The 14,689-nt window shown below is 42.8% G+C and overlaps 1 protein-coding gene across 4 annotated transcripts; it reads left to right on the top strand.

Annotated features, from left to right (window-relative positions):
• The first annotated feature begins 7,918 nt into the window (after positions 1–7,918).
• LOC144716686 (coiled-coil protein) lies at positions 7,919–9,976 on the top strand. Of its 4 annotated transcripts, none has more exons than XM_078591893.1 (7): positions 7,919–8,145; positions 8,249–8,310; positions 8,443–8,606; positions 8,849–8,975; positions 9,050–9,143; positions 9,513–9,591; positions 9,689–9,976. In XM_078591893.1, exons 1-6 carry the CDS (start codon positions 7,986–7,988, stop codon positions 9,551–9,553), a joined length of 648 nt encoding a protein of 215 aa, XP_078448019.1. In that variant the 5' UTR covers positions 7,919–7,985; the 3' UTR covers positions 9,554–9,591; positions 9,689–9,976. The 4 variants fall into 4 exon arrangements, with proteins under 4 accessions (XP_078448019.1, XP_078448018.1, XP_078448017.1 ...); XM_078591892.1 differs by having other exon boundaries at positions 9,513–9,596; XM_078591891.1 differs by having other exon boundaries at positions 9,513–9,976.
• Positions 9,977–14,689: the final 4,713 nt, after the last annotated feature.

Here is a 14,689-nt window from a genome sequence, read left to right as displayed (position 1 = left end):
GTTCAACCCCACCCTCTCCTTCCCCGAGGAGCTCTCAACCATGACGAAGCTCAAGTCTCTCTACCTCTCCAACTGCGGAATCCAGGGTACAATCCCGCCGTGGATCGAGAATCTGATGGCTCTAGAGAGCCTCGAGCTCGTAGATAATCTTCTCCACGACGAGATCCCGTGAGAAAGCAGCAATCTTGAGGAGCTATGGCAGCTGGAGTTGTACAACAACTCTCTCACAGGAACACTTCCCCTAGGCTTCGGCAAGCTCTCGAATCTAGCCTACTTGGACGCCTCCATGAACAATCTCCATGGCGATCTCTCCAGGATCAGATACTTGACCAAGCTCGTCTCGCTTCAGCTCTTCCAGAATAACTTCTCTGGGCAAGTCCCCCTCGAGCTTGGCAACTACCGCAACCTCGTCAACCTCTCTCTCTACAGTAATCAACTCTCCAAAGCTCTCCCTTCTGATCTGGGCAAGTGGGCTGATTTCGACTTCATCGACGTCTCCACGAACCTTCTCTCCGAGCCAATTCATCTACAGATGTGCAAGAACGGCGCCATGACCAGGCTTCTCATGCTGGAGAACAGATTCTCCGGGGAGATTCCTGCGAGCTACGGCTTTTGTGAATCTCTGATCCGATTCCGAGTTAGCAAGAATCTGCTCTTCGGGGAGGTTCCTCTGGGAATCTGGGTTCTACTCAGAGTGAACATCATCGAAGTCGCCAGGAACAACTTCTCGAGAGGGATCGGAGAAGGGATTAGGCGGGCGAAAGCTCTATCGCAGCTCTCTATTAACGGGAATCAGTTCTCGGGGGAGCTGCCAGCGCCTATCTCCTCGGCCGCCTCTCTCGTCTCCATCAAAGCCAGCAATAATCTCCTCTCCGGGAAGATTCTGGCCACCATTGGAGACCTGAAGAACCTCCAAAGACTCGATCTTCACAGCAACAGGCTGAAGGGGGAGATTCCTTGTTCGTTTTGTGCGAATTGTTCAGATTGTGAGAATTTGTGCGAATTGTGCGAAATGTTCGAACATCTGTTCTAATATTTGCACATAAAGAGAACAGGACAAGGAAGAGACCCTTGTGCGATTCATTTGTGCAAATTTTTTGTTCGTTTTAAATGAACAGAACAGAACAACCATGTCTACTGGCTACATACCAGCCTTCTCACATTGCTTCAGAGTATGACACTCAGTATGATGAGCCCCAACAGAACTATGACGACTACTATGATCCGCGACTATCTGACGACGAGTATTACGATGATGCTATAGAGCCTCCTCGTAGACCTCATCATGCTAGGACCACTAGGAGGACTAGGAGAATTGCTCATAATGTGCTAGATGCACGTACATTCATGACTTCTACCGAGTCCCCACCAATTGTTCGTGTCCCTTCCCCACTTGAGCTAGATGAGCTCAATACTGTCCATAGTGTTACTTTCCCGATAGACCCAACGGAAGGGCCTCCGCCATCGTCGAGGCTACAGTTTACTTTCGTTACTGAGTTAGACGTAGATGCGCTTGATGCTATGCCTAGTGATGACCTCTTGATAGAGACTCCGATAGAGACACCGGCCCAACAGACCGTCATGGATAGTTTACCTAGTGATTTGGAGCTAGTAGAGCTTGATGCCACGAGATGTTATGATTTCCCGAAAGACGATCCGAAAGAGTTTCCTCTACTTGAGAAACTTCAGTCTACCTCTCCCTATATGCCCGAGCTAGCTGAACTCATGGCTAAGTCTAGTGATGGATTCCCAGACAAGCAACCAGAAGAGCCTCTACCACAGCAGACGCTACAGTATACGGTTCCCGTAGTTCTAGAGTTAGTTGAACCGTTGGTTACCTTTAGCTATCGATTCCCGACAGGGCCTCCAGAAGAGCCTTTGCCCTTGGTGATGTTACAGCTTGGATTTAGTACCGATCTAGACTAAGACCCACTTTTAGCCATGCTTCCCGTTTATATCCTGAGAGAGCTCATGGACGATTCACGATCATTGTCGAAGTTTCTAAGTGTTATTGACCCCACGGTTGAGATGGTGATACCCGTGCTTTTCAGACTAAGACATATACATGAGTCTCCACGGATGCAAATCACATTCACGAGAGGTTTGATGTACCTCCGTATTTCCTTTCTAATCACGATGTTCTATTTGCGAAGTACTTTTGGAAACCGATGTGGCTTCTCCGCGATGCAGGAATTGGACTTACTATGCCTTACCCCTCCGCCATGGATAGATGGACTGAGGTAGACTTATCTCTCGTATATTACTTAGTATATTATTGTGATACGAGACATTTCATGATGTGGGAATGGATTGCTCCCTGGGCAGAGTTGATTATGTTCGATACCATGTACGGCCAGATACCACGTAAGCCTCCTAACCTCATCATCTTAGTCATGCATTTTAGGCTCTCAGATTATGGAGTTGCATTTGTACATCATGTGAGAGAGTCACGTCATAACATTCATGCATGCATTGCATTCCAACATGAGAAGTATGAACTTGTTGTCAATTTACATCAATGCCCATTTAGTTACTGTGAGGGTGACTTGGTTATGGTTAGGTTGAGGCCTGAGAGATATTCTCCACGGGTCGCTATGATGCTCCGCGCTTGTAGTGTCGATAGTCCAAATGGTTGGGAAGATAGCATGCGTCGCAAGTATTTCTCCTAATTGGGAAATATGCCCCATTGTCAACGTGTCCAACCTTGAGTCGTACCAACCCATGCCGCTTATTTTCTCCACCAAAAAACCATCCCTTTATGGCCCTAGTAGTCTATAGTCATTTGTGAGTGAGTTTGCCAGTCCACCTTCTCTTGATTGCGCCCCACTTAGGCATGAGAGCGTAGAGGAAGTATTGTGGGAGATAATTAACGTTGCAGGGAAAGGTGGCATGAGACGACTATTCCTTATTCGATGGGAGGGCCCCCCCCCCTCCCGATGAAGCACTTGTGGACACACAAGAAGATCTCCGCCCACCTGTCCAACGTCAGCTATCCTTTCGACACGATGCAGTTGGCCTCAAGCTCAACACAGTCGAGCTTTCCCCACCCTGGGAGGATGATGGGGGACCATCTAACTTCGAAGACCTTGTCAACCCCATTCGTCGTGCGAAGGCACACGCTCGATACCCAGCCTTCTGAGTACCCGGCCTCGTCAACGGCCCATAAAGGTTTGACGTTATCTTTCCTTGCATTTCCTTGTTTAGTTGGCCATGTATGTCGGTCACTTATTTATTTGTTGTTCATTCGCACGTGTCCGGAACGCTGTACAAACCTACACGTTGCGCGTGTGTTAGCGCATGCGTAGGCGTAGTCGTGTGCCACTCTCTCTCTCCTATTAGGGGGCCCTAATAACTTTTAATTGGGCCTTTTTCTCCTTTATTTCTAAGCATATTTGCTCCTATAAAAGGTGGGGCCCGCCCATAGGAAGAGAAGAGAAGAAAGATTGGAAAAAAAATGTGATTTTTAGTGCTTTTTATGTTTTTTTAGTTTTTGACATATTGACGAAAATGCCACTACAAAGTTATGAGAGAGAAAGGAAACCCTAAAGTTCGTTGAAAACCGTCGCCGCCATCGCCGGAAACCGCCGCTGCCGTCGTGTTTGCCGTAGCTCCGATCGCCGCTCCAGAGGCCGCCTAGCGCCGCCAGCAGCCTCCCAATGCTGCCAGCGGCCGCTGACCGTCGCCAGCGGCCTCCGACCGTCGACAGCGGCCACCAACCGCCGCCAATGGTCGCCCGCGCAGCCCGCGGCCAGCCCAAGCAGTACAAAGCCACCCACATAGGCAACTTACGCCCAAGGCCACCCGACAACGCCTAGGGCCGCTCGCGGCCGCCTAGGCCGTCCATGGCTACCCGCGCAGCCCGCGGCCGACCGCGGCAGCCCACAGCCGCGCAGGCTGTTCGCGGCCGCACAGGTCGCCCGCGGCAGCCCACGGCTGCGCAGGCCACTTTCGCGGCCGCAACCGCGGTCATTGCCGCGGCCGAATCTGCCCGGCCGCATCCGCGGTCGCAGCCACGGCCGAAGCCGCCGGCCGCGGCCACAACAACAGCCTGAACTACCGCTGCGGCCTCAAACGCAGCCGTGGCCACCAACTGACGCTACAATCGCCAGCCGTCGCCACAGCCGCTAGCCACCACTACCGCCGGCGCAACCGCAGCCATGATCGTCCGCCGCCACCGCAACTGACAACAGTTCGCCGTCACTGCGCCCTGCTACCACCGCCCTGCATTGCCAACGGCGCCGCGCCCAGCCATCGCTGCATCTTCCTGTCTTGCAACTTGCGCGCCACTCGGTTGTCGCACTGTCGTCGCCTCCATTACCCTCATCGACATTGCTATCACACACGTCACGTCGTTGTTGTCCCATCATTGTCGCTGTTATTCGGTGCCTCTTCATTGCTCATCATTGCTAGACCGTTCTCTAGGCGTTGCCTATCGGCCTCTTTATCACCCAAGCAAACGTCAGTCCAGTTGTGACGAATCGGGTATGCTCACACTTCACCCCTCTTAAACGTTTAATTATTTCTTTCAGTGCCTCCCGAGCGTGTCTCCACCGCCGGGGTTAGATTAGTGATAGAAATGATTCACGTTTTTGAGGATTAGGATTTCATTCGGTACGTTCTTGGTTTGGACCGTCGAGGGTGTGTGCAAAAGCGGCAGTAGCCGAGCTCGCACCGTCGGCCTTCAACCCGATATCCGGATCATCGGGAGCCTAGTGGCATTCCCACGTCTTGCTTGCCGTAGCCGAGTGGATGTTGGTGCATGTCGACGCCAAATTCATACTTCTCATCGATTTTATTGTCGTATTATCATTAACATGACATCATCATTACTCGTCTCCGCTATATGATATGATCGCACTAGGCCTCCCTTTGGCGTAACACGAGTCGTTCGATCCGAGAACCCGATCGTGTTACATCAAAATTAATGAGACAAATAATGATGGAGTGTGCCCATCCGAGCGAGATCACCGCCACGTCTTTGAAGCCATCGTAGCTGTCTTCATCCATTTTACCGGTTCGCATCCCGCCTGACTGGCACGCCAATGCTATGGTGACGAAATCCCGGTTTAACACCTTGAGGGATAAGCATGACCGTGCCACCAACTGACCAGAATTTCTTGCCAGCTCGTGCTTGTTTCATTCACCAATTTATTGTGTTTTCATTTTCCTTTTCCGTAACGTCGTGTTTCTATTCTTACGTATCATCAAATTGTTTAATTTCCCAAGTTTTTTTTGTTGTAAAAGGTGTCCCCTTATTGGAACCCTTATTTGGACTCCTTGTAAGGGCCCATCATGGCCCTATATAAGGCCATGATGGGTGCCAAATATTGTCAGGTATGGACTTCTTTATTGGCAGCTACAATCATTCATCATCCAGGTTTCATCAAGAGAGGAAGAAGAAGAAGAAAGAAAGAGAGAAAAAGAAAAGGGAAGAAAGGAAGACAAAAGGCCAAGGATCAGGGAAAAGATTGGGCGTTGCCATTCCTTTCAGCCACTGTGCACAACAAGTTGTCGCTGTTGTTTATTGAAGACATCGGTGGATCAAAGAAATTTGTGTGTCCCATGTTGCTCATTACACCGTGGACCTCGTAGGTGTTGTGTACTCACCAATACAGAATCCTCATCGACCACTAGGGTGATGAGTTCATGTGCTGCTGAAGCTTCAGTAGACTTGCACCGCAGCTCTAGAATTCATGTGGTTTGTCGCCATCCCTATGGTAAGTCAACCATCCAAGGTAAACTCAAAGACATCTAATTCGTGACAGGTCATCAGATCGCCGTCCACACTTCTTGCGAGGTGATGATGAACCACGAAGTGGCCGGTCTTTGTTGGCCTGATCAAGGCACTCTCCACGATACTGGAACTTGTACGAGTTACCATCAGAAGGTGTTGAATAAACACATCTGCGTGCTTATACGCCCTTCAACACCACATGTTTGAAGCTTGCCTCTCATACAACGTTAGGTCCTTGGGGTGCGCCATTGCACCAATTGACTCAGACTGATATTGTTTGACAATGTCGACATCCTTGGTCGCCATCCCGCTTAGCTTCTCACTGTGACGCCGCTCAGGTTACACCTACATGCGACTCCAAGCCTACAAGTGCCATGGTGCATCTTCACTGATTGTCGCTCTACCGGACCAGAGCCGCATTTGTCGCTCGACGCTCCCATCCTCGTTCTCATCTCTGACCTCTGACCTCTCGCTCCTGTGACGCAACAATGACGCCAGTCAAGCCAAGCTGTGCCCATCAACAGTACGCCTATGCCTACCCGCCCTCACCGGCCCTGTACTTTCAAAGACACCGACGATGAATGCCACCACTAACAAGGTACATCGTTCCCCTTGCTTGTCAGCTATAGTACTTTCTTCAGTATATTTTTTACTGCTCTCCACCACGCTCAGGTAAGAAATAGGTGAGATATTGCTATAGGAAAACTACACACCGAGTGTTTCCCTAGGCACGGGCTGAACCCGTCCATTACGTGTGAGCCCCTACAGAATTATTATGTTCAGTGCTGCAGTCGGCATTGTCGCTGTGATGAAGGTCAGAAGGTCATCATCATTGCCATTGGTCGCCTGCCGTGGAGCTCGGTACTGGGAGAATTCCCACAATTCAAACCTACACGTACACACATCTAGGGCTTCATCGCATCATGTAGTTACATCTCCTTAGTGAATTATCGGTCAGATGACGTCATTCGCTACATCCAACATCATTTTGGTATTAGAGCATTGTCTCGACACCAGTTGGACGACGTCTTCAATGCTGTATGACATCACGTACCCATGTCGCCAAGGCGGTACTATATATACATATATATATATATATGTATATATATGTCAACACACATTTTTCATTTCTGCAATTGTAGGACACCACACGAGTATGATGCCTCTATTGACTTTGAGGCTTTCCAGACTGCATAAAAATAAGTCTCAATCGTGCACTTTAACTGTGTCTTTTTTATATGGATTCACTTCATCCTCTAGATAAAAATAAACATGCCACAATGGCATATTTGGAATAATTAAATGTGCTAATTGTTCCTCAAAATATTGATTGGGTGCCATTTGATCTGTAGAATAGTTACACATGACGGAGTAGGAATTTTCCGACCATAACATAATAAATAAGATTATTTTAAATAATTTATAAATTATAAATGGTATAAAAATATTGATTCCTAGTTTGAGTAATAATATCTTCTGTAATAGAGGAGCCCAAACATGACATTTACTCTCAAATATAGATGGTCCTAGTTGAACATAGGTTTATGATTTTGGACTATTTCTTAATATTACAACTGTTAGGTTACATCCATATTATCCTCAAGTCTTAGCATCACATCAAATCTTTTCAGTTTCCTCCATATCGTACGTCTTTCACATCTTTGTGTCTTCATCACCTTCCTGCCATCTGACTTAGATGACTGTTCGGCTAACAGTTTATTAATCTACCATTCTAGAGATTAAAAGTGTTTCATTTGACTGTTCCTTGGTGGCTGATCATGGGTATTATATCTAATGAGGTCCAGGTTACTCATACTCAAATGAAAGGGAGTTTTATGAGACTTGGATGAAGCATTACCTTAATTTCCATGTTAAACTAACATGATTGGGAAGGATTTGAGAGGAGTATCCAAAATTAAAAACACTTTCATAATTTTTAAAAAAACTAATTGAGTCGTTCATATTGATTTCCTACACTGTTGGTTAAAATAAATATTGATTGACTTTTACAATGCTATTTAAGATAACAAGGAATTCCCTAGATTAGAACAAACAATATCAGCCAGTGGGCAGAGCTGTGGCAGAATATTCGTATTCAACTAGGGCACAACATATTCGTTTTTGTGATATAATAAATTAGGGAAAAGAAGTCTGTTGAACTTTGGAGTTTTAAATAAGTTGGCAACTCTTCGCCGCTTGGGATTTGTCTGGGGCGAGATTCTTTGCAGGTTTACATCGTTGGATCGTCGCTATGCCGGGCAAAGGGAAGAGGAGGAGAGAGAGGAACTTCAGGGCAGCCCATGGCGGTGAGTCCCGTCTTCCTCCCCCGCCAGATCCTCGTGCTGTTGATGCGATCCCTTCCAAGCTCCGCCGCCTGATGCAGTTCATGAATGGCGCGCCTACGATTCCAGGTTCCTCTATCTTTTACTTTGCCTCTGTTTTTCGTTCATTTTTTTCATCTGCTTGTTGGCCTTCGATTTTCAATTTTTGGGCTTTTCTGTTGATGTCGTATAGGATCTTCGGGAAGCGTCAAGGGTGACCGAAGTCCCCCGGCCGAGCAAAGCAATCGAAAGAAAGTAAGTGCCAAAAGCCAAAAAATGTGAGCTTTAAGTTAGCTGAATGATCTGAATGTCATTCGTTAACAATTATTTTCATGGAAATCATCGGAATTTTCAGCAGAACTAACTGAGCGTCGGCTGGTGGATTAGGTCGTAGAGAAGGTATCAATCGAGAATAAAGAGAATCCATCGGGGACTGAGAATCCAGTCTCGAGTGAAAAGAAGAAACGGAAGCGAGAAAAGAAAGTTGCCAAGGATCTCAGGTTTCTGGATCTTGAGCAGACTGTTGGTCAGAGGAAGCAGAAGCGCATGGAGTAAGTGTATATGATGATATATTTTACTTAAAATAAGTTGCTTCGATTATATTAATTTGACTTCCTGAACTAGTGGATTTTTTTTTTTCTGTGCACGACTTAAGCAGGCTGGAGCCTCTTCTTTAATCGTTGATTTTATGAACTGTTTAATTAATCTTTCTTTTCAAATTCCTTATTATTTCAAGTTTATCTCAAGAGCCTGCGTCATTTTCTCTCTCTAATTCTGTTGAACGTGTAAATAGGTATCTGAAAACCAGAAAGAATAAAACCAAGAGAGCTAATGACGATGAAGATTCAGAGTTTCCTAAGAAAGAACAAGTCAAATTTGGTGAAGTTGTCCATGCCCCGCCCAAGCTAACACTTCCCAAGGTATCGTTAATCGATTAACCCTTGAATTTAACTATCTTTCACTCGTGTTTTAATGTATTCTGCCAAATTTTCAGGTCCCCAGAAATGGCCTTGATGCATCCGTTGAGAGACGACGGCTGCAGGCTGTCGAGGCCTACAGGAATATGAAAGGATGGGAGTCAAGACCAGGCATCCGTCTCCCTACTCTTTGAGGGCCTTTTCTCGAAAGTCGCTTCTATGATTTCGGAAAATTTTGCTTACAATCTAATTCTGTAGAAATAGATAAATATGATATTTGTTGTGCGTTTTCTCTTTACTGCTGTTAACACAGTTCCTTCCTGCAGTACTTGAAACTCATGAATTGAATACTGTGACAAATCATTATAATTTCAAATTAATGCTTCTATTATCAACAGTTCGGCAAGGGTTCCAATTAGTTTGTGAAGATGAGTATTTTATTCATTTATTGGGGAAACACCCATTTATGGGTTCTCTAAATACAATATTCTTGTATGCTGACAGTTCCTTAAGAGCTAGCAGGTGATTTTTCTTGTGCAGCGAGAGAAGCAAGTAAATGGGATGCAGAGATCAACATTTGAACTGCCCCAGAGAAGCCAAACCTGCAGTTCCTGGACTTGTAAGGTCAAGATGATCTGTTATCCAAATGTGCGGAAATGGTGCAGCATGACAACAATGATCTTCATCTACCTGACAGCAAACTCTTCCCCTTGCAGAGTTGGGACCTGTATTTTCCTTCAAAAGCGTCATTAGCTATTGTTAAGTTCGAAACACAGGTTTGAGCAAGAACACTAAACCTAGGGTTTGGAGTCTCGATGACAATTATAAGAAGATGATGATGAGATTGTCATAACCTCACCATTTGTAATAAGATGGCGATGACACTCAAAATTTTGTTGTGGTCATTTGTCCACGTCTTAGAAAATTGTCCTTGTGATGTATACTGTTGGACCATGACAAGGATGAAGATGTTATTGAGGGGAAGAAGAGAGTTTTAGTTTGAATATTTGTCTGTCCCATTCTCAAATCTGGGACTTTTGAGTTTCCGATGCTATTGCTCTCTGTGTGTATAAAAGTATTATATAACCTCAGTTTGCCCCTAGCATAGGTGCAGCTGCTGCTTGCAATCACTGCCATGGAAAGAGAATCATTGATGGGGATGCAGAAAGAGTGCTTTTCTTAAAAATATATGAATTTAAAAGTTTCATATATTTGTCCACTTATCAGGCTGTTGCCAGCAAAATTAGTATTCATTCTAAGCAGACAAATTTCCTTCTTTCTCACCGCCTTGTATTTCACTATTTTGTTTCTCTGTGAGATCTTGGAGCAATAACAGTGGAGAATGTTCCAAGTGAGACAAGTGGGTCACATGGATTGGAATTTCATCAAGGTCGGGCAAGGTAATGTGAATAGTGCCTCACTATCTGGCTTGCTGTAGGGCTGGATATCTAACAGGTTATGTATCATATAGCTATATGCTTAGAAAGAAGCTAGGGCACCTGATGCTGAAAAAATTTGAGGTTTTATGAAAATGGGAATGAATATCATGCAATATATTATGAAAATACTCTTTTTTGAGGGTGATCTGATTCAGATGATTGAGTCCTATTGAACGGGACCTGAAAATGTGAAATAGGGGTGTAGCAATGACCGTTCTAAGAATGATTCAGATGTCCTTAATTTAATTGAATTAGATGGTCCAAGACTACCCGATCGAAACTAAGAATATAAGGATTGCATCACCTTTTATAAAACCAACGACTAATGTAGAATTAGATGGCGGAAGATGGAAATATAAACATAGAGTTCTTCTATAAAGCCTACGATGAATACATCACCTTGTGGGGAACTAATTCTTCAACTCCATTACGAGTTTGGCCTCTAGATGTACCCACACACCTAGGTATGGTTGGCAAGGGCACCTAAAATGGCTTCCTTTCTATTTATTTTGGTACTTTTTATAAAAAATACATTAACTTCCAGTATATCGACAGATAGTCATGTGACCCTCTAGCCTGATGTATCACACAAATAAATTTATGTTATCCCCCAATAACATCTAGGCCCAAAAACAGAAAATTCAGCTTGGTGGCTTTAGTTGGAGAGAATGCATAATTACAGAGGTTGATGAATGAGGACATTCAAATCCAAAAGTGGGAAATATAATAAATGAAGGACGTGAAAAATCAAAGAGATGCCTGATGAAAGAGATAATTATTAGAGACTAAAGGGCATTAGTCTGGTGAGAATATTAAAATAAGATCGCTGAGATATGAAACAGAAAGAACACCACGGGAAGAGAGAATAAGAGAGAGATTTACAAGAGGAAGATAGAAAAATAGGGAGCATGAGAGATTTCCAAGTGCAGGGATGAGATAAAAAGATGGGCTTAAAGGGGGGCTTCATTACCTTCCAATCACTCTTCCCTTATTAGAGAACTCATTTTTGTTGTCTTTGTTTCACCATTGACATCTTGATCTGTTACATCTCGATTAAACTCATCAGTGTCCTTAAACCCTTTTGTCATTAAAATCTGTTATAATATCACTATTTTGTTCATCTGAATCTTTGATGTCGGTAATGTATCCAGTTGAGTCCCTATTCTCATATTCAAGATCAATTTCTCATCCTCAAAATCTTCTTGGTTGTCATATTCTTCACCCTATTCAGCATCTGTTATTCTTTTTTATTTTAAAGGTTGGTTCCTTATTATTGGCCTTCAAGTTTGTACTCCCATCTCTTCTATATCTTCTAAGTTTCCTTTTTTTTAATAAGGTTCAAACATAAGGGAGTACAAACCATATAATTGAGCACATGATACTTCTTTCTATAGGCAGAGTTGGTGTCATTAATGAAGCTTTCAGCTCCCCAGACTATGGCTCACCATGTAGACTTTATTGATCTCCTATACCGGTGATGATATCTTAAGTCCATTAACATCCCCCAGGCTGGAAGTTTTTAACTCTAGCAAATGGTTCATTGGGACTGCAAAATATTATTTTTCAAGTAGGGTACAATATCAAGTAAGATATATCAATGAGATCCAATAGAAAACTGACACTAGTATGGTGGCCCATTCCAAAATAAACCTATATTGATCACCTTCTAGAGTAGAGATAAATTTATTTGTGATAATACATTAAATAATTTGATCTTTCTCTGTTGAAGGCTGATTATTTGGCATAATGTGGTTTGTATCACTCTAAAGGAAAGAGGTAGACTCAAGGAGCTCATTAAAAATAATAGGAAATCCACTACATTCAATTGAATCCAGACATTGATTTTGGTTTTAAGAAGGGTTTAAAATGCGCCTCATGCATTTCCTATCAGTGCCACTATAGCTGGCTACCTTGCCAGGTGGCAGGCCAGTTGCTTTGGAAACATCAGAGCTAACAAACGGGTGGAAAATTAAACTAGCTGCTTGGCCAGTTGCCTAGCCATGAGGTATTCCTCTTTGGATCCTCATTTCACCATTAATATGTGTAAAAAATTAATTTTATTCATCTTTAATTGGTTGATATTTTAATCATCCTAAATATATCTTTTTATGTTTTTAACGTTTCGTCTACTATTTATCTGATTACATATATTATTTTTTATTTCTCTATTTTGTCTTTATTTTCGAGTGATATTCCATTTATTCATACATATTTCAATTAGGGTTCATCATTATTTCCCAACTCTTGTCAAATAAAACCAAAATAAATACTGTTAGTTCTTGATTCACACATTACCAACTGTTGGTAGGTTGTTGATTAAAAACTACAAATCTTACTAAAAACTGGAATGATATATGAAAGGTACAACAAAAATAAATTCCATTATCTGCCTTCCAAGTTTGGAACCCGACATCTAGCGAAGACGAACAAGGCCTTCCACGAACTGAACCACTATGTACAATAGAACCATTATTATCAATAATAATATTACTTCTTCAAATCATTGCGCATCGCCTGCCATAGTGATGAAAATATGTTGTAGGAACGCCAACCACACATTCCACATCTCATCCATTATTCATTAAGATAATGCATTCATTATAGTGCACGTGTGATTCTTAAAATGAATTTCATGAATACATTATATAATTATTGAATTATGATGAGATCGTAATATGGAGATAACTATTCTTTAAGCATATGTCTAAATATTCATAGTCAAAGGATACTAGAGAAGGTCACTAAAGTATCCACTAAGATTAGATAACACTATATGATGAGTATGGCTTCCCGTAGACATTAGTGTGGAGACACCAAGGTTAGATATTGGGTGTTCTTTTGAAGAAGTAGTTAATTGAATTGATCTGTAAAAATCAATTAATGGTATTATACGAAAATCTTAGGTTGACTAACATGAAAGTTGTGTAATTGGTCCTTAGACCTCAGACATCGGAGATGTCTTTTGGATGGACGATTGTATTTTCACTGTGGCCTATAAAGTTCTTAACATGAAGTTCAAAACATTCATTGGACGGGTGCATCAAGAGTTTATGAAGATGATTGAGTGGTCAAGATAGCATTGCTCACCCTCGATGTAAGAGGATACAACTTGAGGAAGGTGGTGTGATGAAGTTCTTTCCCTATGACTTTTCAATGCATCATTACTTACTCTGATGACTAATTAAGGTTTGACAGTTGACCATACCCTTTGTGGTCCTAGGAGTGCCAAGTGGATTAGGGTCTATATGGACATAATAACATATAAAGGTATGAGTGGATACACTCTCCTTTGTATCTTCCAGAGAACGAGGTATACCTTGGCACCTGACAGGTTAGAGACTCATATTAATAAGGTTAAATGATAATGTCAGTAATTTATCTATATGATGATACAATTAGTTAGTGTAGAAGGCCTCAAACGCACCTATGACTCTAATAATACAATATAAATACACCTATAACTAAAACACACCTATGACTCTAATAATACAGTAAAAATACACCTGTAACTAAAAATACGCCTGAAAATACACCTGTAACTCAAAATACACCTGTAACTAAAAATACACCTATTGGGCTTGTGAAATCATTGACTAGACCCATACATGGTCATAGAGGGTCAGAGGCAAATGGCGTTATGGAGGTTGGAAAAAGTATAGTTAAAGTTTGGGTTTTTAATGAAAAATACAAGCTTAGTATGAGTAAAGGAAAGCCCTGACTTAATTTACTGGGGCGAGAATTGTTCACGACTCCTCCCCTTCTTCTTCCTTCTCTCCTTATCTCCTCTACATTCCCGATGTGATCGAGACGGCATAACGACAATGACACATTGTGAACAAATCTCATAAAGGTGAAGGAGGAGATAAGTGCGCTAGGGTCAGTGTGAATACACGTAGAGTCTGCACACATGAGAATATCAACATGTCTCGCAAGAGGATCCAAGAAGTGATGAATGAAATTTTTGTCCATTTGTTTTGATTCCTTTTTTTTATGTCATTTTGATTCCATTTCAAGCCTTCAGCTGTAGGAATCACGTGAGTTTTATCCAGATCAAGGCCACATAATTCAACACATAGTGATGCTACAACTTACTTTAACATTTTTCACCACCATTGTTGTCGTCTCCTTCAGTACACCCTTGGGGAAAGTGCTTGTTGGATATGGACTTTATCAAAGAGAACATCTGATGTAATTTCTTTTTTTGACTGATATTTGTGACAAAACTTATATGTTTTACACAACCAAATATCTTATTTAAAAATATAAAAATCAAAAAAA

This window comes from Wolffia australiana, chromosome 2 (genome assembly GCF_029677425.1).
Source record: "Wolffia australiana isolate 7733 chromosome 2, ASM2967742v1".
NCBI classification, from domain to species: domain Eukaryota; kingdom Viridiplantae; phylum Streptophyta; class Magnoliopsida; order Alismatales; family Araceae; genus Wolffia; species Wolffia australiana.
The sequence above is the reverse complement of the archived record's forward strand: the minus strand, read 5'-3'. Positions and strand labels throughout refer to the sequence as shown.

Coding starts and splice junctions, on each gene's coding strand:
- LOC144716686 (XM_078591893.1), top strand. CDS start 7,986: ATGCCGGGCAAAGGGAAGAGGAGGAGAGAGAGGAACTTCAGGGCAGCC. Junction 8,146..8,248: donor TGGCGCGCCTACGATTCCAG/GTTCCTCTATCT, acceptor GATGTCGTATAG/GATCTTCGGGAAGCGTCAAG. Junction 8,311..8,442: donor AGCAAAGCAATCGAAAGAAA/GTAAGTGCCAAA, acceptor CTGGTGGATTAG/GTCGTAGAGAAGGTATCAAT.